We start from the raw sequence: 25205 nt of genomic DNA on the forward strand, positions 1-25205 counted from the left end.
GAAGCATTTGACTTGTTCTTCGGGCCGCTTTCTCCTATTCTTTCACGAAGTTCAGAAAAGCCTTGAAACTGGTGATGTGTTGATAAATAATTTCATTATCAGGAGTCCAATAAAATTGAATATCGAAAAAATCCTCATCAATACTTTAAAATTTGATTTGTAAATTCGAACTTTTTTGTTTTTGGATAAAGATGGATTCTTGCTTTGGATAAATCGACGATCGAAATTAAAACCATGATTCACAGTTTGGGTGATTTTCAATGGCATTCAGAGTAACGGTACAAATAATTTTGCTTGTTAAAATTTTAAATCTAACGTGGGAATGTTTTTTCACGATTTTTTTCGATATTGTCATTTATTTTTGACATGAAAGGGCCGTCATAGATAGGAGTCATTTAGAACGTCTTTCTGACTATTTTGGAAAAGCTTAAACTGATTAAAAATACGTGTACGCGATAAATTTCTTTTTACCACAACATTTTGTTACTCTACTATTTAACTTGATAATTTTCAGGATAAATAGGAAAACTATTGTGATACGAACGAAGGTACGGCTATACTGATTTATTTACAGTAGCGATATTCGCAGTAGAAGGTAATAGGTGGAGCTAACGCATTCGTAGTAGCTATCAGTCTCGTTATTTAATAACAATCGTGGGCTATTTTCCTCTATAGATAAATAGAGTTGAGCGTATTTTCTGATCGATAATAGTGGGTTGGAGTAGTGCTAGACACGAAAGTTTCTTACAATTGCGTTTTTTTTTGGAATGTATTGTTGGAGGGGAGAGAGCACTAGACAGTGGTTCCTTTTACACTTAGACACTAATATAGCCGTTATAAATATGTGGTGCTTCTTAATATTAGCGTGCAAGTTATATATACTGCCATTTAACGAACATATAGCTATTCATAATATAAATGCTAAATTATACGATAACTTTTTGAAACATGTTAACTTTACTTAGCTGTCTATCATTCTAAATTATTGGTTCGAAAAAATTCATTTGTGAGTGACGATTAAAATAAATTGTATAACTTAGCCGTAAATTGTTTCAAAAACTTACCAGTACTCGTCTTGCTATTTTCTACATCTGCGGTAAACTTTTATCTTGTATCAAAACGTCTCTCAATCATTATACATATATATTTATAAAATGTCGGATTTTTTTTGTTGGATATATCACGTTGAATATTGTATATAATGTATATACTTTATCACGCTTACGCTCAATAATAGCCTAAATATGGTAGCTATGCCTGTGTACATATTTTCATTTCTTACATTTCATTATTGATTGACTTACAATTTCCAACTAGAGGCTCTGTTTTCCAATGGTGCAGAACAAAAATCTTGATACCAAAGCAACAAAAAGCAACTTTAGTGGTGAATTCTATCGTAAATTTGAAGTAGCGCGATTAAAGTCGATTTTCTAATGTTGTAATGAGTTTATTTGCGTTGAAATTTGAAAATCAAACAAAAAAAAAATCAAAATCAAAAGTTCGGTTGGGTTAGTACGGGTAACCTCGATCTAGATTGGTTGAGGTTCATTAGATGCTTGAGGTTCATTGTATTAATGTAAACTAGTTAACTAGCTAATCACCCTTCCATATTTTCCCGTCCAAAGCTCATTTTTAAGAATTTCCAACCAAGAATAACTATTTCTATTGTTAATTTTGCTATGCAATCTTTTATGTAGTCAGCATTTGTTCCCGTTTCAACGTCAAGGTAGAGCATCGACAGAAAAGATGCTCTATCATCTCTTATTCTCTGTTAGACATGGGTGTCCGTTGTCACTCCTCCTTTGTGGAGTCTTGTGTCAACATTTCTTATTATCTTTTTTGTCTTCTCTTCATTGATACATGGCCAAATTGCTCTCAATATTGTCTATTTACTTTTGTTTGATCATATGTTCAGATGCTTGACTTTGATTATTGTGTCTATAACATCTTCAACAATTCCATCGATAGTAGCACTGGTAGTGTCTCTTCGGAATTCTCGTCCTTAAACTTTTAGCAGACTTTTGGGCATTATTGTCCGAATCCAGGATACTGAAAATATAAAACATAATCCTGTCGCTTTAATGATAAGAAGATTGTGAAAAATTAGAGAAATATATCAATTGGATGCTTGCAAGATACTTTTGATAATATTTGTACTGCTCTTTTAGTCATTATATTTAGCATATTATCCTGATATCAGAGAAGAGCATCTCACATTAAGAACAGAAAAATTGTTATTTAAATCTGTAATCTTCTGCTATTCTAATTGAAAAATTTTTCCTTCACATTTTTCGAAAGGCCTGTGTCCATCAATGAATATGGATTTTCAATTTTCGTAACCCTCTTTGAAAAAATTCAAGATTCCTGACTGTAGAAGTGGTTGTGAGATTGTGAGGATCCACAGTTTATAGGAAATTTTGCTGGATCTGTATAAAATAATTTTTCAGTTCAGAACACCTTCTACATACAGTTTATTTCGAATTTGAATGTAAAATAAAGTTTATGTATATGAAATATTATTTTAGATGATAATTGACTATGAGAATTGACGATTGTGGGAATATAATCACGAAAAATGTATCAACTGACAATTTTTGTTTTAATGACAACAATGATAATGTCTAGTTGTACGAGAATTTCAATACTATAATTATTATTTAATATTTTTTAATGTAAGAAATGTAATTATGTGAATCATTCTACAACGAGGTAGACTAACTAATGCATAGTAAAATTTGGCTTCTCTACGACTTATTAGTGACTGATCTCTGTATATACAGCTGATTTTTTATGATATATGATCCGAGATTCTACCGTGCTCGTAATAACCAGGATGTCTCAAAGCCTTATTATTGTATATACTATCTATAACAATAAATGGAAAGAATTCAAAAATAAATTGGGTATAATTTATTAAAATATCAGTTTTGTTTTGAGACATTCTGCACATCTGGATCCGTGTCTTCAAGATTACATAACTATCAACTAACCTATCTAACTTCATTCCTATTCTACTTGCGTTTGTACAAGTCAAACTTAAATAGAAACCACATTGCATTTCTTTACAAATATAAATTCTTATATTCTATTATTTTTATGAGTTTGACAGTCCTACCGCAGAAGTACAGGTAACTCAAGTAAAACGAATTAATACTTAGTTGTAGAGCACACTGTACGAGGTCCAAAAGTCTTGACCGCTCTGCCTTGGAAAAATTCTATCATACCAGGAGCCATTCTTCTTCTCCTAGCTGCCAAAAAGATGTGAAAAATACAGATTTCATGCAAAGTTGTGAAATCAAGGTGAGCTAGGCGTGTAATAGGCTCTGCCTAGGCAGTGCAGCAACCTTTCACCACTCATACACCTTCAGAAGTTATTTTGTTTGTTTTTTTTGAAGCTTTAGTCCTCATCAGCTCTACTTATAATGGATGGACTTAAGACTTCTATAGTTGTGTTCATTGTAACTACTTGAAATTTGGCACAACAATATTACTGTTCCGCGATTTTTTTTTCTACTGATAACGGTATCTTTCTTGATGGTTTTTTTTAATATATCACTAGGTCTGGTTGTTGACAAATGTGTCTGTTTCATTGGGCCTGAAAGCAAAAAATAAAAATTGGTTTCAAAACGCCTGATTCAGATTCGAGCAATCATTTTATGCATACCAAATATATATTTTTCAAATACTTTAGGTTTGTTCCAACCTACTAATCTAAACCATTCTTGGAAACGTTTGAATGATATTATCTGCGTAATCTCTGGATATGCACGGTTCTGGTAACAGTACTACCAATCAAGTACCTACTGAGAAAACAGTTGGAACACAACAGAATCGCTCGTATAACGGTAACTGCCCGGTTGGAACACGTAATCTAAAGGGTGTCTCAAAAAAAGGTGATCCCATCTCTTGGATAGAGAGAAAACTGAAAAATATTTGGGGTTTTCTCAGTGAAAAATTTTCATTATTCCATTGGTATTCAAGAAAAAGGGCGTTGAAGAAAAAAATTCTCTCCTAGAGGGCGCTAGTTACGCGGTTCCTACCATTTAGTATAGAACATAACTTTTCCAATATTAGATTTATTGAGCAAAATTTCAAGTGAACTTGAGCAACATTTAATTTTACACCAAAAAGGTACTCTTGATAAAACTCGATACTGACTATTTTAATTTAAAAATTATGGAGTAATTGGGATTGAGGGCTTTCTTTTTTTGTAACGTTTCACAAAATCCAGTTTAATCATCAAATAACAATTTGATGATCATGTATTCTGGGACTCAAACTGTTGTTTGTTGCACACTAAGACCCCCAATAGTTGAGTACCCATAATTATTTAACTTTGTATTACACACGGTAATAGCATTTTCTCTTTTGCTATGGAAAACTGTCATTCGTTGATAGTTATGACGTACGAGTCAATAATAATTACATTTCTGAAACCTTGTCATGTGTTAAATTAGATATTTTTAATCATAATGCCTTCAATTTTTGAATACACTTACATTTTATAACCTTAGGCGAGTGTTTAACCGTTATGCGTTTCCTCGAAGAAACTTACCAAGTAAAAATATATTTAGAGCCATTGAACGACGTTGTCGAGAAACTGGGATTGTGAGACCTAAAAAATAAATTCTGGTAGGCCAAGAACAACAAGAACCATTAGTAAAGAAAATATGATTTTAAATTTAGTTAATCAAAATCCAACAACAGAATCCAAAGAATGTGGCAAGACAAACAAATACATCTGCTTCAAGTAATTGGAGGATACTTAAAGAGCAACAGCTACATCCTTATCATTACAGACAAGTCCAAGAGTCCACAATATGTTTTTTCACGGATGAGGCCACTTTTATGCGACAAGGTATGTTTAACTCTTATAATGCACACTACTGGTGTGATGAGGATCCACATGCCAAAAGGGTATCACATTACCAACACTCATTTAAACTTAATCTTTACACGACAAAAAATTTTCAATTCAAATACTGCTTACTAATTAATATTAATAACAATTAATAACTTTATCAATACCTACTTTATACCAGCATCTGTTATCACTTCATAGTTGTCGAATGATGTTTGAGTTTATTTGAAATTTTGCTCAATAAATCTAATATCGAAAAAGTTTTGTTCAATACTACTTGGTATGAACCGCGTAACTATCGCCCTCTAAGAGAGTCAGACGTAAAAACAAATTCATTGAATGTATCAGCTTCCAAAACATCAATACAGTGTTGCTAGTAGTTGCGGCAAAATTGTAAAAAATGTGTATAATTTTGTTTCTTCAACGCCTTTTATCTAGAATATGGATGGCGTTATGAAAATTATATACTGGAAAAGCCCCAAATATTTTCCAGTTTTCTATTTATCCTAGAGATAAGATTACATTTTTTTGAAACACCTTGTATATTGCGCAGAATAGTCACCGTACCAAGGACGGTTTTTCGATGGGTTGGAACGAACCTCTTATAATTATAAACTTGAAATTGGGCTGAATTTTGTCACAGTTTGATTGCTTGAATAGCAATTTTTTTATTTTATCTACCGTAAGATTTGACAGTACTTACAGTCACTATAATGAAGGAACATTAAACGTACAGAGTGGGCTTACACACCGATATCTGACAGTATTTATTGAAATATGTTATTTGTCAACATCCTCCTTTCCAACTCCCGAATCGTTTATTTTTGAATAGGGTATATACCAATGTGTGGCAAATAGTATTTAGAAGGAGCATTCAGACATAATAATCGCTTATGATTTTCTCAGTTTTAACTCATTTTTTTAGGATCTAAATAAATGTGAACTAAAATTGCTACGTCTTCAGTTCTAGCACTGTTTCCACAATTTTTTTTTTAATTAGATTATGACTTTTCCATGAAATTGGTTGGGGTGAAATTACTGGTTTCCATGAAGGTGATAAAATAAATACAGCATCAATTCTAATAATCATGTTGAATAAACTGTCTTAGGTAAAACAATTTTTTTATGATATTTGTTTCACTTCAATTTTGTTTTGACAGAAAAATGACGTGTCATGAGCATTTTAAGTCGAGTTGCACTTTAGTCTTACAACATATTTTATATTCTTTACCGGAAAAATATTTGTTCGCAGCCCTATTCAAGTTGGTGGACGACTTAATGATGTGAAAAATCGTATAAAATAAAGATTTTTTGTTGAGCTTCATTAGAAAATATCTATATTTTTTCTGTTTTTAATATCCTCTATAAAATGACTGCTCTTTGGGTTTTGCTTATATTTTGAAAGAAAAAATTTCTACGTTCCCAATTAAACCGAGTTCGTGTAACTAGATATCGAAGGTAGATTAATGAAGTAAAAATTTTATAGAATAAGTTACCTCAGAAGTTATTTTGTTCGAATAGAAAACGTGTAATAGTTCATACATAAAATAGCTGCAAAATAAAAATATTTTGCCCATATGTTTCTTTATTATTTCCTCATTACATTACAGACTTTACGAATATTATATTCATTATGTTATAGCTTTAATAACGTTATTAGTTTTTTTACTAGAATTATTAATAATACAGAAACTTCTTAAACAGGGTGTTTCTATATTCGACCGACAACGCTCTACCACAGAGAAAGATCTCAATAAATGATTCATTTTGATATGGGAATGCGAACTCTTACGGGGCCTAGTTGCTGAGGTATAGGGTGATCAAAATTTTAAATCAAAAATTTGCCATAAATCAAGAACGCCTTTTAAGGAGCATATTGGTAACCAAATTTGAAAAAAAATTTAAAAGCGTTCTTGATTTAGAGCAAATTTTTTATTTTGATTTAAAATTTTGAATCTCAGCAACTAGGCCCCGTAAGGGTTCGTATTCCCATATCAAAATGAATCATTTATTGAGATCTCCCTCTGTCGAATATAGAAACACCCTGTATAAAACAAATGAAAAAATCAAATCAACAATGAAATATTGTGGTTAAACAGATTCATATTTTGATATTCATGTTATAGGTGATGTACGAGTATTAATCAATATAATTTTGCAAGTTGTCAATGTCGAGTAATATTCTGATAAACGTCGAAACGTCGTATTTTTAGCGGTCTTTGAAAAAAAAAATTAATTTATTCCTAAAAATGCCCAAAATATCTGACGGTTCGGTACCGTGAGGAGATATCGCCTTACTCAATATGCCTTCAAATCCTGAAAAGTATGGTAAACAAATATTTTGGGCATGTGATGCAAATAATTCCTACCCTCTAAATGGGCAAGACTATACAGGAAAGTCATGTGATGGTAATCGTCAAACAAATGTTGGAGAATGCATTATATTAGATCTCGTGGCTAAATAAAACGTAGAAGGGATCAGTGGCCTTTAGTACATTTCAACAAAATCATCGACATTGCATCTTTGGCAGCATACGAGGTCTGGCTATTAAATAATGAGAATGGTTACGAAAAAGGGTTTTATTATAAAAATTATTCTACATCCGAATGCTCCCTTCAATATCCTCTCGCCACACACCTTTCCATACTCTTTTTCCATTGATCGAAGCAGTGCTGGAAGTCTTCTTTGGTGAGGACCTTCAGGAGCTCTGTCGTTTTTTGCTTTACCGTTTACATCGACTCAAATCGGGTCCCTTTCAAAGCAGATCTTCTTCTAACCTTTCAAAGACCCGTTGTTCAGGAGTCAGATTTTTTGGCGCCAACTTCGCACAGACTTTTGTCATGTGTAATTCCTCGTGTAAAATTTTTCTTTTACAGCCTCGGCAATCATCGGCAGAAATTTCAGATTGATACGTAGCTCTTGTTTCTCGTCACACATGGATGTGCATAGACAAGATATCTACATACCCAACGCTGTACTCGTTTTTTACTCCACCTCTCTAGGGCGCTCTCTATGTGGGCAGTCTCGATATTTAATAGCTAGACCTCGTATATCATTTACATGGTACATAATCCATGATTTGTCTCGAGTGATAGAAATAGAAAGTTTTTGAAATCATTGAGTCTATAACTGTGTGGCAGAGATATAGAAGAAAAATCGAGAAATCTACAATGCACGACGTGCTTGGCCAAGAACTAATGCTTTCAATTCCTTCTAGATCTATAACTTCTATGACTAGACGAGATTTTATTGAGCGTGTTGTAGTTGCGACAAATGAACGAACGCAAGCGAAGAAAAATACGAAAAGCTTGTTCTAACTGAAAAAAAAAACCTGTTGGTGATGAACTTGCCGTAAACCGTTCAACATGTGACACCTACTCGAGAGCTCTGCCAATTCTGCATAAACAAAGAATTTGTAGTTTTCATAGAAATAAAACATCATAACAAATGTTCATTATTTCATGTTCGGACGAAATTATAAATACTTTCCACAAAATATTGTAAAAATGTTAAAACATAAATATAGTATAAACTCGATTATCCGGCCCTCAGTCATACGGATTCGCGGTTATCTAGACGTGAAAAATGATGTAGAATCATCTCATGGTGAAGCACTTCAGGCTATGAAAACAGCTCTCAAATGGTTTGAAAAATAAACAGAAAGTGATACTGTGAGTTTACTACAGCTGAAACGAATTCGTGATCTAGCAGCAATGAAGAGAAGAAGTAGCTTATGTCAAATACCAATTAAAAATATTTCAAACTTATTGTTATATTTGATTAATAATATCATTATTTGTTAATACATATTACTATCATTAAACTTATTTTATTCCACAAAGTCCGCTTTTCGATTATCAGTACTTTCGATTATCCGGACTTTCGATTATCTGAATCCTTAAAGTTTCCACTGTATATCGTTAATAAGTAATTGAGAGCTCTCACGAAAATACAGCTACTTACAGAGCGTAAAACATACTTTTCTTTAAACTTGAAACTGCTAAACGTACCCGGGATCTCGTCCCTCACATATAGGTTAAATATTTATTTACCTATTGCTATAATTTAATTAATAATTAATTAATAATTGCCGCTTATAAAACTTTTGATATGAGAAATTCATAGATTATTGCGAAATTTACTGTACAATTTCATTTCAATGATGTTGTTTCGGCTAAAGTGAAATATTATGTAAATATGATCGAGAAAAGCCGGCATTGTCAATATTAGTATACGGCTGTATCTCCATAAAACAACAAAAATGTTTACGGGGACATTACAATTCATGAGAAGATGAAAATATATAATAATTATTCTATAGCTGTTGCTTCGTCAATCTTCTCTTTTGTTTGAAATAGCTCTTAAAAGTCCTGAATCTACACTACACAGTACTTCACATTTTGCCTGTATTACTTAAAGGAATATATTTATTGTCGATACAGTTACGCACACAATCAAATTCTTTTCTATTGTAATCATATTTTGACTATTGATAGTGGTATAAATGATATTATTGTTTTTTATATTGTTTTACTATGTTCACGTTCATAAAACAACTAGAAACTAACTAAAATGTTATGGCATTTCTATCAACAACAACAAAAGAACGAAACATAACCTAAAATCTTCATCTTGTTCCCTTAACTATTATGAAGTTTTATCTTTATAAAATATTTAAGGATTTAACATCGCTTATCACGTTGAAATAATACAGAAAATTTTGAGGAAAAAGTTTGAAAGAAAAACAAACTAAAGTTACTTCAAACCGATATTGGAAAATGATTGAGTGGTTAAGTTTTTCTTTTCAGGTACAGTTTTAGCATAAACTTCAAATTTTATTAGTAAATTCTTTGGAAAGAAAGTAAACATTGGTATTTTTTTCGCAAAAATCCCTTAATATTAAGCAATACTTAATAAAGTTGAAATTTGTTATAAAACAAAAATTAAAGTGGCAAATTAACATATAAAATTCTCTAATTTCTTTTGTTTTATTATCAATAGTTGTTAACAGAACATTATGTTTATTACCAAACTGTCTGCTTTCGTTTTTATGACAGTTACCGATAAAATATGAAATAGCAAAGATATATTATGATATTCAACGATTTCAAGAGGTTAGGGTACAAAAGCATTTTTTAGACAAAATTACTGAAAAACTGAGGAAATATCATGATAATGAAAGAATATATGAAAAATGGAAAGAAGTGGACGAAGCTATAGTAGACTGGTAAAATCCAGAATGCAAATAAATTTGTGCGGAAAAGAACAAAGCCAGATTGAAGATGTCGAAACCGAGAACAGCAGAAATAGATAATAGTTCAAAAGAATGAGGGTACTATCCAAAAGAATGTGTAAGCGGGAGAAAAGAAAACATGTAGTTAAAAACGTAACTGGAATAGAAGAAAATTACAAAAATAGAGAAATTAGTACTAAAGAATTAAAAGAAGTAAGCAAAAGAAAACCAGATTGGAGTATTGAAGAAATGAAAGAGAATAAATCAGACACAAAGAAACACATAATACAATATTCATTTAGGTTTAGGCAACGATGTTGAATCGGAAAATTAATTGAAAACGTATTTTCCAAATATTTTATTCAGCAACATTCGACTCGCATATAAAGCTTGTTTCTCTTTCTTCCGAAAACTTTCTCTCTTTGACTCAGACAAGGGTACAATGCAGTCGGGAGTTCCCTCGCCGATTATGTCTCGTTCTGTTAGCTGTGTAGTCAATTATCACCTCAAGTATACTTTTCTATAGTATGACCAAAGTGTTGCAATAAATATGTATATTGCATTAAAATAAGAAATTCTATACCCTTAATGTAGGCCCAAGATAATCTAATTAACTTTTCTCATCCCTTCTAATTTCTCGTAATGAAGACATGGAAATATAATATCCTCAAACAAACCATTCGGAATATTCGTAAAGTCCTGCTAATTTAATTTTCACTTGAAAATACTTACTTTGAAAGAGGAATTTTAATGGGCTGGTGGGATACTTTTGGGTCATGTTTTATTACAGTGGCGGCACATAAAAGTATAAACCCTTCAATTCAATTCAAATTATTTTGTAATACTGTAACATGGGATATAATAAATAGTTTTTTCAAATCAGAAGTAAGAAACATAAACTAATTTTAATTTCGCCGTACGTTGTATCGGGTTATTCATTATCAATTACTCACCCCCTATTATCATATAAAAACTGCAATTTTCTCGATGTGTTATTAGAAGCTCAGGAGCGCGCAAATATTAGGAAATAAAAATTCTATTTATGTATGTAATACAGGATGTCATATACACTACGACAGGAACGATTGGGCCCTTTATTCTTGCTGTGGCAAGTTCCATAGTTTCTCACATTTATATAGAGTATGGATAGAGGTTGTGTCCTTCCCGTTGCTAAAATAAGCATCTTCATATGTCCATTAAAGCGTTCATACTCCCAACAAGACTCTTCCTCTGTATGGCTTAGAATTCTTGATCGGACAAGATAATAATCTCCTGTTTGCGATAATTCTAAATACAATCCTCAATTGCCTATGTTTCTGCTCGAAAAATATTTGGTGCTGACAAAGTGTTTGGTTTTGGGCCCTTGCATTCCTATTCCAGTTCTATCTACTGATTTGGAGCCATTCGTGTACCATTTGATGGCATTTCCGGTCATTTCTAGTATAGTGTTTTAATACCATTTCTTTCTTAGAGTATATTGTTATTCAAATCTTAGTTAAATAGTAACCGCAAATAAGGAAAAGTTAACAATTGAAGTAGAATATGAAATGATAATAAAATGTTCGATATATGACATTTTTTTGATGAAATTTATTGCGCGTCATCATTTGATTTAGGTCAACATGTTGGATACACACAATCCTTTCAAGCTTTAGTATAGTTCTATATTATATTAAAAAATTACAACGGACAGAAAAATAACTACAGGGTGTGACAAATGATGAGATAGATAATAATATATGTAATATATAATATCAGATAATAATATATGTTATTTACATTTAAATAATAGTTTGTTTCCCCGTAACTAACAATATAACCTTTGTGATATTTTTACTAAAATGATGACAATAAATGTTTGTGAAAAATTGTGTTAATTTACATACCTAGTTCTCATCAACACGCTTTGAGTTGCTGTTAAACATTGTTGAATGCGTATTCCACATCCTCTGGTATATTATTACATAGAGGATGTTTCAAAACGTTCGTATTCGAGTTATATCACTGCATTAAGCGAAAAAATCGATTAAAAATCACCAAACAATCAAGTTTAAGTTCCTCCCTATCGAGCGGTCGAAAGAGCCATAAAAGTATTTAGCTGCTGTCGCATTTTTGACTTTACCTTTGTTTCTAAAAGTACTCGAAAGTTTTTTGGTGCATAATATTATCGATAGTAGCTAAATACTTTTACGGCTCTGTCGATCGCTTGATAGGGGATAGCTTGAACGTTCCATAAGCTTTGATTGGCTAAACCTTATTATTAATCTATACGTTATAGACATGATGTGATTGTTTGGTGATTTTTAATTTTTTTCGCTTAATGCTGTGATATAACTCGCATGCGTGTGATATAACTAGTCAAGTTTTGATTTAGATGGACAGTTTCCTTTTTTTGTGTTTTCAACCAAACTTTTATAACGAAACGGTCAAATATTAAGGGTATTATTTGAAAAATCTATTTTTCACAAACCCTAAAATGTTTAGGGTGGTTTATATTGAATATTTTGAAATTGATCTGATCAAAATTTAACGTTCCGCCACTGGTAATGTGGCAGTTTCGTTCTCACGATATACATTGTCAGACATACTCTGCCCAGAAGCAATCATGCTCGCAAAGCGCTATATCGTGATATACACACTGACAACTACTCACTTGATATTGTTGGATAGGGAACACTATCCCTGGCTGTTGTAATGTTGCTGCAGGGGCTGTCATTTGTTGGGGGGTTGCAGGTATCTGGGGTTGGCTAGGAATCCCTTGCCATGCTGTGGCTGCTGTTGGTACTTGTATACCCATACTAAAGAATAATAATAATAATAATAATAATAATAATAATAATAATAATAATAATGAAATAGGTTTCAAAACATGTTACATCAAAATATATATTAATAATTTATGATTAAATATATTTAATTAGTTATGTCATCACCTGTCCAGTTTAAATCTTTTCCTTTTTCTATTTACCAAGTCTTGAAAAAGTATAAGCTCAAATTCTCGATAATTTTACAAAAAAGTACATTGTTTTTATTAAATTCTTTGATTTGAATGCAAATCAAAAATAATGGTACTTTGATAATGGAAAATCGAGGTTTGATACTGTTTTTCTTTTCTTTTCCTTCTATCTATCCAATTTGGTGTTCCTACTCAATATTCCCATTTTTTCTTATCTCCCGCTTTTTTATTTTTCTAGGGTTTTCTTAACCCTTATATTCCTTATTTGGTCTATTCATTTTCTTCTCTTCTCTTAGTATAACTTCCTGCTTCCATCACATGTGTTGCCTGATTTCATTCTGTAAATGCATTCATACAAATTCAACTATTTTCTCTTTATCATTATTATGCGAAAGTTTTATGCACTACTCAGTTTAGAGCCGGTATTATTTACCTTACCCGGATACAAAGTATCAGAAGATTAAGCTTGGTTCACACATTAAACTTGCGCATTGGGTTTTTATATCACAGCCTTCTAGATGTCAACGAAAGTGTTTTTTGCCACATCTATTTAATCTCAATTGCGGGAGCCGCGTACTTAGTTAGTTTCTCCTGGTGTTTGCTGAGAATATTGACGAGGACTAAATTGAATCTTCTACAAGTATCAACCACCACGATGACAGGTCTGTTATTCGTCACCCGTCTATATGCAATTATGGATGTATCGTAGTCTAAACTTATTTGCGTTATTGCGTTATTTGCGTGCATCTTCAGCGAGTGGTACTTGTAATACGGTGTATTGGTATTGAGAGGACGGAACTTGTTAACCAGACACTTTCTGCATTTGTCGAATTGATTGTTCGGATCCTTAATCATAGTCTTATTGTAGTTGTTAGCATTGATAACTTGATCCTGGATAGCCCTCGATTCCGGTAGTTTGAAGCTTCTTTGGATATAATTCAATGTAAGGCTCAGTATTTTAAATGATTATTATGATTATTTGTTATGTTATTATTTGTCTTATCATTCATCCTACTTTGTTTTCTTTGGTAATCTTTCTAATTTTTTTATGTTAACATTGTTTATCGTCTTTCTCAATGTCCAATTTTCACTTGTATATGTTGTAGCTTCATTATCATTTAAAATTTTATAGTGAAAATTGATAATGAAAAACAGATGTTTGATTTAATTAATCCTCTATTTAACGTTTTATTATACATGTTAGGTTGGGTTAACCTCAAATTATGTCAGTTTGTTCCGGCGTCGTCTGATAATCTTCCTTTATTGATGATTTTGTATGCATGTTCACCAGGTCGCTCATTAATATCTATGAAAGCCCTATACCTACTAGCTGCACCTTCATCGAAACTCATATTCACAAGATTATCCTACACTAATATCAGAGGCGTATATTCATGTTTACATTAAAAAGAAAGTTTTGGCTTTATGGAGATTAGTTTGTGTGCAAGATGCCGGTTTAGTTTGTTCGCTAATACTTGAAATGATGATAGGATCCAACGTAAACAATATTAGTAATGGATCAATGCAATTTGAAGTAAATTAATGAGTAGTTGTTTCATTCACTTACCCCATATATGATTGTTGATAACCTCCAAATTGCCCGTAAGCATAACCTTGCATACCTCCTAAGAATTGACCTTGCATTTGTGCTGAACTAGCTGCTGGATAACTCTGGGGATACCAGTAACTTAATTGTTGCCCGTAAGCGCTGTATGGAAAAGTAGTCCCAGCTATTGCCTGAAGAATTTATTAATTAATATATACGGGTGCTATAAAAATGTTGTGAAATATTTCACCTCGATATTAGAACAAATTTCATTTCATTTAAAAAGAGGTTATGCTATAAGTGATCCACGTGTCATTTTTGAGACGAAATAGTTTAATATAAGACTATAATTAATGTTATGGTGAAAAATAACAATATAATAGTTATGAATTATATTTTTACCTGACCGGCTACAGGTGCATTGTTCGGATCTCCAGATTCTTTACCCCAAGAGCATTTAACTATTTGGCCGTTAATATCTGTGTTGTGCACAGCTACTATTGCATGTGTTGCTGATTCCTTTGTAGAAAACCTACGGTAATAATAAAACGCTCTAAGAAATATTTTAACATGTTAATGTGAAAAGGTACTGAACAAGTTGTTTACACCAACACTCACAATTACATTTTCCAACGTGCGTTTCGATTACCAACTTAGTTTACCTTCAGTCTCTGAAGAAGGGACTTGGTCATCGAAACGCGCGTCACACAATGTAATTGTGAGTGGTGGTGTAGTGATGGTATAAACAGTGTGCTCAGTATGAATATCGCCAACTGTTCTAAAAATTCCAACTTAATGTAGAAAGGTAATAAATCATTATTAAACTGTTGAACTTTTTTATAGACGTAGTAGAGTGTTGAAACTACAGTTAATATGAATAAATAATTTCGCATCTTTAATAAATTTTAGATATATCACGATGCTACTAAATCCATTTTTTTTAAATCTAAAATTATGGTTTGATTTGTTTAGGCCGAGTTTAAGATTTTTATTTTTGAACCCTTACGGATGAAAAAGAAGCACCTTTCGAAATAAATGAATTTATCATAAAGAGCAGCATCCATTCATCAATTTTGGAATAAAAAGACCCATAAAAATGAAGAATGTTGCGTAAGATAATTAAATAATCATATATATTAATAATAAGTGATCTCTACTTATTTCCTGATTTTGTTTTATAATCAGTAGCGTAGTGAAAACAAAAATCATAACAATAGTTGTGAAATGTCTAGAAAGTGAAAAATATGGGGGACAAAAAAAAGGAGAAACTTACGAGATGCTGCAATTTCTCATTATAAATTGAGCAAATACAAAATTTCACATGATTTTCGCAAAGATTACTTATAAGGTTGCCTCCATAATTCAAACTATATGGTCAAAGCTTCTTCTATGCCACCATGATGGATTCATTTGACGAAAATATGAAATAATTTCTGTCAAACGTCAATTTGAATACTTGAAATATATAACAAAACTTGAGACATCGAAATTTTTAACTAATTAATTCCCAGACGATAAATACATAAGTATTCGAAAGCTGGGAAATATATTAAAGTTAGTACACATTGGTGTTTAATTTTGCTACAATCCCATTAGGAATACGCTATATATATGTATATATATTTACATGGTAAATGAGGTGTGGAAAATCTATATTATCCTTGACTACGCTAGATTTTTACCTAACCATGGTTTGCAGCTGGAAGTGAAGATGGCGACGCTTAGTGTTCGCTGGGAAATGTTCAGCTACATGTACCAAATACGACGCTCTTTGACGTTGTCGTCAGTTCGGGTCTGCCCGTTCAGCCCAAGCGAGGGGTGTTAAGCTGCTCTGATGAGACGTAATTACGTCGAAACTAGTCAGTAGTTACACCCTCTCCATGTATATATATATATATATATATATATATATATATATATATATATATATATAATTGGTAATTTTATACTTTTGCGGTCCCCTCGCTCTGGTAAATCGAAAAATCATCCGATTTCGATGATTTTCTTTTAAAATCTTCGTTTCTACGGCGGATTTACGAAAAAAATTTTGGGAATTGAAAAAATGAGAACTTATATTTGACTTTGAATGAAAATGCACTCATTCACGTCTTATATTTCGATAAAGACTTAAAGACTAATTTTAACGGAACGGTAAATTTTATTTTTCTTCCAAAAAAAAAAAAAAAATAAAAAAAATGATTATACGTTATATATAATTTTAAAACACATTTTAAATTTTAAAATTTAGATGCATTGATATATCAAAAGGTCTAGGAAATGAGAAATTCAAGAAATTTATGTACAGCACACAACACAACACCAAAGTGGACTAACTTTAATATATTTTCCGAGTTTTCGAATACTTATTTATTCATTGCGTGGGAAATAATTAATAAAAGATTTTCGGTGGTTTTGAATCGTATTTTTGTAAAAAAATTTAGTTTCAGAATTCAATATTTAAATTGACGTTGATATTTTATATATTGATATAATATTTTGCGGCGGTCTATGTAATTCATGAGAGAATACGCGAATAGTTAGGCGCGGTATTCATACAGGATTTATAATTTGCGAAGGATTATCGAAGGTTTTTCATCTAGTTCTTCTATACACTGAACGATACGTTGCTTGTAATGTGACTCACAAAATACAATCCAAGCTGTGGGCATGAGGCTTGAAGTAAAACTGAAAGTGTAGCAAGTTTTCGTGTTATGTCAGGTTTATCGGAAATAATTGATTGCGTTATTTAGTATGTGTATGATATCGATTTAAAATATTAAGAGTTACGATATGGCGCTACCCTGTATAGTTACTTCTTGATAACACTTTTTGGTTTTGTTCTTTTCCGATGACAAGATCACTCTCGAAGGTACAATAAAATTTATTATATTTTCAAAGTACACTATAAAATTCTCTCTTAAATAATTTACAACGATACTGAATTAAACGTATGAAATCGAATTCTAGCTAATATCGAGAATGTCGTAACTTTATAGAGGAAAAAAAGCATTTTTATTGGACTATAAAACGTTTAATGAGTCACAAAATTTACCCCGACAGCAGTTTTTTCTAATTATGTCTTCTACAGAGACGGATAAATCTGGCACATCGTTAATTACTTAAAAGCTTCTTTATTTGTTCGAATTATTTTCAAAAGCAGATTCGACACCGATGAAAACAGCACAACGGTGGAATTACATAGTGATGGAACGATGATAATATTTTTATTTATTCAATCTCCTCTTATTGGGGAAAGCAACGATCTTTTCACAATGAAAATTAAAAATGTAAGAAAACACCGTCGGAAAGCCGGTTGGAATATTTCAATAGCAGGACTAAAGTTTACCTCACAAACGCATATCCTTTTTCCTTGAATACCCTAATTTCTTGAATAGTCCCAAAAGGGGCGAATGTTTTCTGCATGAGTTCCTCAGTCAGACCGTTTGTTATACCTCCACAATACACTGTACAGTTTGTTGGACTGCTTTGGTTGTAAACTTCATCGAATGTCAGAGGTTTGGAGTTTACTGAAACAAAAAAAAAACGGTTTAATGAAAACCTCGTATTTAGTCCGCTTCGCAAAGTTATAGTTCGTGTCTTAAATACAATTTGGGGCCAAGACTGATTTTTTGGGTGAAACATGAATTATAAAATCTTGGAAATGCCAGAGATTATCCTCAGCAGGACATGTCGCTAGAAAATTTATTTCCATCGTTATTATTTTTCGCTACGGACTCTAAAATAAATAGATTAAAACATAACCATTATTGTAAGTTATAGTGGTGCTTCTGAGGTCTATAAATTAAATATATATATATATATATATATATATATATATATATATATATATATATATATATATATAAATCTTATAATTTGTTTGCTTTTACTTCATTTATGAGCCGAAGACAATCAATTATTTCCCATTACAATTTATTGAAATTTGAATTCAAACGGTACGTGTTCAAATCAGTATCTCCAATATTCATTAGCATAAACAGAGCAAAGAATTACAATTCGTTTATCAAAGAAAGCAGATTATTGATAAAAATATTCTGAATAAAAACGTTATAGAACTTTTAAGATAAAAGTTAACAAACTGAAAGGTAATATGTTCTAGATAAGACAACAATTTATTTATTTTCTTCTCTAACTAAAATTTATACATTCTACTTTGAAGCTACATTACTTTTTCCATTGAATAAATAATGGAAAATCCATTGTACTAGTTTGTGTTATACGAGAGATAATAGTTTTGTTCCAGCAGTATGTTCGGATCATATTTTAAGGTTTGATGCACCAAACATGACTTGACTATATGAGGATAGTACCTGGCCTATCAAAGAAAGCACTAAAATTTTGGGAAAAAATATATTCATTTTTCAGCCTTGCCTGCAGATGGAACGGTCTTTGCCATCTTCGGAGTTGGTTCTCCCTTTGCAGTCCATTGTTTTGATTATTATTTTGTTTCGGGTGTGAAGTGATGGACCCACATTTCATTCATGATTATGAAACGTCCTAAAAAGTCTATTGAATCTTGCCACATACTCGATGAAAACATGTGAACGGCGCTATTTTGTTCCATTGTGAGCAAACATGGCACCCATCTTGCGCACAGCTTTATTATGTCGAAATTTTCAGTTGATATGCGATGTACCGCACTTTTTGAAATGCCTACTATGCATGCCAGCTCGCTTACATTCAGTAGACGATCATCCAGTACCTTTTTGTCGATTTTCTGAACATTTCTGGAGTTGTAACCACTTTTGGTCGACCACAGCGATGCTGGTTTCCATGTTTACCAATTCACCTAAGACGTTTACTATTGATAGCTGCCAAACAAATACTTAACAGCGTAGCTTGTTCAAACTTGAAACTTATGCTATTAAAATTGTGTACTTTCTTTACAAGCAACTACCGACATCTCTAGGTCAGATCAGGTACTTCTGGGACCATCCTCGTAATATGTTACGATCTAGTACCCAGCAATTGTTGCTGGAACACCAGATTTAATACAGGTAGGGAAACGAAGAAAATCATCTTTCGTGTTTTATCACTGGACCATTCACTTTCATCTCCACTACCGATTAAATACTCTATCTCCATGTTAAAAATATTTTATAACCTGATAAAACACGATACACGATCTAAAATATATGTTCCTGAACTAGTAGTGAACAAGTTTAATTTGTGGCTGGAACGTGAAACTTTTTATTAAATACTTGAACTTGATACTGTTGGAACCATATTTTCATATCGCGAATGATCAAATAGTTACATACAGTTTGCTGGAATAAACCTAACGAGAAGAAAGTTTGCAATTCGATACAACATTGTGGAAAAATTAGTTTCTCTACAGTGGTTAGAGACGATTCAAGACTATTGAAACGGCAAGACGCTTATAAAGTTCATCTAGAGTATCTGGTGTAAAACATGAATTCAATTTTTATGAACACAGACTGGGTTCCCATATGAGATTTACAATAGAAGTATGTAAGTTTTTTGGCTATATAAGCTATATAACGAGATGGTATTGCTTTTTCCATTCAGACAAATAAAAATTTAACTACAGAAATCACCACGGCAGAAATTGAAGAAGTACGTTAAGTTTAACATTTCTTCAAATTCTAGTTTTCAGTTTGTGTTATTATGATGGATATTGTGCCACTGTGACGAGGTTACTAGAAGAAGGTCCGAAGATGACCGGATATGAATAGTTCCATCATCCTGCATAACAATGCCAGATTCCATACTGCGAAGAACTACGCCGGTAGGAAGTCACCCCAATATAGCTCAGATTTGGCATCCAGTGATTATTTTTTAAAACTTGATTCATACCAAAACGTAACAATTTGTTAATCAATATTTCATTATCCGATTTATGATAGTTTCTTTATTTATTTACATTTTTAGACCACCCACGTATCAATTGATTGATTTTTGCTCGTAATTTCACATAATCACAGTCAATCGAGATTAGTTGTAATGTGATGAAAATATGATGGAAAATAAAATAGGTCAAACTGATCTTCCTGTTTCGTAAAAATACATTCCACTTTAATGTTGAAAATGTGTTAACTAATGGATACTCTACGAATATTGGAGACTCAGGACGAGTTTCCCGATTGTTCGTATTCTTTATGTTTTGCTTTACTATTCAATTTTCGCCTACCGCCATTGATAGAAAACTAAAGTGAAAACAATGAGCTCTGTTCAAAGGTCTTTCGTCCTTTCTTTGACAAAACGATTGTTCCATAATTATTCGTTCCTGGATTACTTTTTTTTATTTGAGGTTTTACGCGACCTGAGCCGTGCAATTTTTTTAAACAACACGTTTTATCATGTCCAGCAGTCTGATATTTGAAAGATGTTCACAAGCAAATATACATCAAATTCTTTTTTATACTCATATTTCACTCGGCAAAAACTACTCATCACAACCATAAAATGTTTGTGCTGTAGTAGCCTCAAGCTACGGTGGTTGTATGTAACGGATTTAAAAGTACGAGGGATGAAAGTAATTGGAGAATTTTATGAATATTTAATCTTGGTATATATATTAAAAACAAATAAAGTCATAGATACAAATTAATAAAACTAAAAAGCTAAGCATCCTTTGTGTCTTCACCAACTTTATACCACAATTTTTCCAGCACTTATTGAAAAGTTAACCACTTGATAGAAATATCATGCTGACAAATATACACAGTGTTCAATTCATCATTTCTACAGTTTCCAAAATTCAATGTTTAGCAATTAAGTTATAGAATATAGTTCTTCTCTAGAATCTACCCCACTGTTGAGACAATAAGTTTTAGAAGGTATTAAATCATCTATAATAAAACACTCTGTATCTCGGTAAACAAAAATATTATGAGTGTGTTTTAGGTTGAATTGTATTGTTTTAACAGTTAGTACTATATAGATAATTATTAATAAAATTGAACGTGCGTTTCGATTTTCAAGTTATCGTCCTCAGTAAGTTTTCGGAATCTGAAAACGAAGCGCACGTCAGAAAGTGAATTTGTGAGTGTTGGTGTAGTGTTAATAGTGTGTTCAGTATGAATATCACCAACAAAAGTACTAGAAATTCCAGCTTAGTATTAATGAAACATTCTGTATAAGTTTCGAATCTGTTTTCCTTTAGTTGATTTTCCAGACTTTTTTAGTGTGAAATCTAATGCTGTTTTTAAAGGGAAATTATTTATTAGAATGTTTTTTCTTCCTCCACAGTTGTCATGTGAGACAAATCTTCAATTTCTAGGAACTTAACTTATGTTGAAACATATAATAATAATGTTGATGTTGCTTGTCCACATTTTGTAACTATCGTACTGGGGATTCTCGTGGTTCCCAAAGTCACCTCGTTAGAATCCATTGAATTTTTCTCGAACAGTTGAATAGTCACAGAAATTTATCGATATTGAAGCGAAACGTCTAGTAGAGGTGTGTAAACAGCTCTTTACTCTGCTGGAACGTGAAAAATCAGTTACTAGACAAAGGTTGATTCGAGCGGATAGTCTTATTTTGTGTCTGGTGGAATTAAGAATGTTAAATCATTTCAGATGGTCGAGTCATCAATGCCGAGTTATATAGTGGATAGCTGATGAGAATCTGTAAGGTTTTAATGTAGAAATATTTTGGTTCTCTTACGAAAAAACATCTAAATCACATACTGAGAAAATTACGCGGAATTAGATCAAACTTGGGGGAATTGAACTCCTACATCATCCAACATTTAGTCTGGACCTTGCACCGTCAGATTACTATTTCTTCAGATACATTGCGAAATTATTGCATGGAAAAAGATTACAATCCAAAGATCATGTTGAATCTGCGATGTAATAATGAATGGTTTTACTAAGGTCTCAAAGAGCTTGCCGAAAGTTGGTTTACAAATTTTGAAATGTACTATTCTGTTGTTGTTAATGTTGTTTGTCACAATATGGCTTCTAAAACAAGAATTATTTGAATATGGAATCGTTCATACTATCTTTCAGTTTACTTTGGAACCCCCCATAGTTTGTTCTAATTTTGTATCCTTATTTATATGGAGATGATACCAACATACAATACTTTCCTATTGGAACTGGTATGATCATGTATGTAATTACGAAGCAGTGTATAAATATTATATTTGGTTTTAGGTTAATTTTACAACGACCAATGGCAATTCAATGCTCAATTGATCGACATAATCCCATGCAATGATGTTCATTTATATATAGAAATTAGTGTAACAAACGCGATTGTTCATTTTCTGTCTACCAGTAATCAAATTTGATGAGGGGTACATGAACGTGTACATTCTGGTAACGATTCTATAAATAAGATGAATTTGACAGGTATTTTACTAGATAATTTGCTGCATTCAACGCCAATATGTTGTTCTTATATTAAACAGGAATTAACAAGTTCAATGTCGCGGATTCTGAACTAATTTAAGAACGAGATCAAAATATTTGATAAATGAATTCGTAAATTAATAATGAACGCATTTATATGGGAGTATAAGAACTGAACAGTACGCTGGAAATGAAAACATTTGACATTTTCTATAGAAGGAAACGAAATAACACAAAGTAGGGAAATCTCTTTTCATAATATAATATAAGTTCGAAACAACGTCACGGCGCTATGACATATTCGAAATAGCTAGGAAATCAAAAAGTTTTGTATTCAATAGAATATGCATATGCTCGTATTGGAACCTTCGAGGCATGCAAAACATAAGCAACTTCTGACAGCTTCAAATCGTCTTTGATTGAGAACAATTCTCAGGATCGAAAAAGCGAAGGGGATTTTTGAAATCGAATCAATTTCACAGGCGACCTCAAGTCGATTTCTACCTTATAAAATAACGTTAGATTTTGGATCTATAATAATTCACATTTCAATTTACGTAGTCGTAAATATGTAAAGGGGGTTGTATTACATCGGAAATCTGATAAGAAGTTACAAAACATTATATTTGAAGTCAAAAGATTGTTCACAATTTTGTACAATAACAGTTATAAAGTGAAGTGCATATCTTCAATCATTTTAACAAAACCAAAATCCTTCACTAAAAGGAATATCGTAAAAACGGTACGTAGAAATTCTCAGTTTTATGTTTAACTACCTCCAGGGAGCCGGTAAAAGTGAGCAATATCTATGAAATGTAAAAAAAAATAGTTATCTGCAGTTTAAACTGACATTTGAGGTTTAAACTTATTAAATTACACTTTAACAAACAAGTACAGTTATTGCATATTTTTATAAAAATTTGATTCTACTACAAAATACGGCTCAAATCAAGTTATAGATACAAGAAAATTCTAGCTTGAAATTTCAAATTTGTTCCAAGTTTCATGAAAATTTTGATTTCTATACAACAAATCTTTCTTCAACATACCCAATTACGTAATATGGTTATAGGTGGGAACGTTAAAAATTTTTCATAGGAAATTTGATTACAACTGCAAGAAAATGTGTCAAGCGAATGATTGTGCATTTTTAATTTTACATCACGCAATTTAAAGGTTTGTGGTGTACAGTAGATCAAAGGATTTCTCGGTTGCAGCATCGGAAACAGGAGGCAGATTCATTACCCTCCAGTCTTTATTGCTTTGACACATATTTAATTAAGTGGAATATTGACGCTATCTGCTTGTATAAAAAATGAGTGATGAACAGGTGTAAGTTCCAATACAGTTCTGTATTAGCCCAAATAAATAAGTAATTATATGCAGAGATTCTAACCATTCAATTTTTTCTCGACTAAATATGAAGCATTTTGAAATGTTGAGGTTATTTGTGAGCAATACGTTCTCTCTGAAATATTTAATATTTTCATATTTACTAAAAATAATCGCCAGCATGAATTTGTTGGTTTAATCCATGTCGAATGTCATTGTAAATCAGGTTTAATTCCATTTTTTGATGAATGTCTTAAGTATCTATAAACAACTCGAATATTACTCATATGACAACACTTTCTGTGTACGTTCACAATTAATAATGTCAAAGTTTTCGTTGGGAATGTCAGATTTGACATATTCACATCAATGTTGCCATAATTCAAAAATATGTATTTTTATTTTACCTCCCTATTTCCTTGAACCGATACTGTAAAAGAAAAAGGAAAAAAAGGAATCTACGTCCAAAAAATGTTTTAAATTGCAAATTAATCTTCAAAGGACTGAGGTGACTATTTACATTTGGAAAAAATTCGAAACTATCATATGAATGTAATAGAAAGATAATAACTGTCCAGAAAAAGTATTTTTTGAAACAAAAGCTTCAAAATATATATATTCTGAAGCCATTTATATTGAAAATGTATAAAAAATATGTATATTATGACTAACAAACCATAGGGCAAAATTTACAATTTCTGCAACCTTCTTTTTGAAACTATCGATAAAATACGGTCCTTATATTTTGCATATAGAACTTCATGCAATTCCCGATATATATAATAATAAATAATATACGGCATTTCAAATAAGAAAAGATTCAATGGCAGCGTTTGATAAATAACTTTGTGTATGAATATAGGGCGACGACAATCGATTAGATAATATCGAATAAATCTCTCCTATGGTTACAGGGTTGTATAAATATTAA

General features: G+C 31.9%; 1 protein-coding gene across 2 annotated transcripts in view; it reads right to left on the reverse strand.

Moving 5' to 3' along the window:
• Positions 1–336: 336 nt before the first annotated feature.
• The window catches only part of LOC130896139 (cytotoxic granule associated RNA binding protein TIA1), a 385008-nt gene continuing 360139 nt past the window's right edge, over positions 337–25205 (reverse strand). For both annotated transcript variants that reach the window (XM_057803957.1, XM_057803965.1), the window contains 5 exons: positions 17944–18124; positions 15000–15129; positions 14619–14788; positions 12749–12893; positions 337–3595 (listed from right to left, as the gene is read on the reverse strand). In XM_057803957.1, the coding sequence (XP_057659940.1) occupies positions 3587–3595; positions 12749–12893; positions 14619–14788; positions 15000–15129; positions 17944–18124 (635 nt within the window). In that variant the 3' untranslated portion in view covers positions 337–3586. The remainder of the gene's footprint in view (positions 3596–12748; positions 12894–14618; positions 14789–14999; positions 15130–17943; positions 18125–25205) is intronic.

Source organism: Diorhabda carinulata, chromosome 1 (assembly GCF_026250575.1).
Source record: "Diorhabda carinulata isolate Delta chromosome 1, icDioCari1.1, whole genome shotgun sequence".
NCBI classification, from domain to species: Eukaryota; Metazoa; Arthropoda; class Insecta; order Coleoptera; family Chrysomelidae; genus Diorhabda; species Diorhabda carinulata.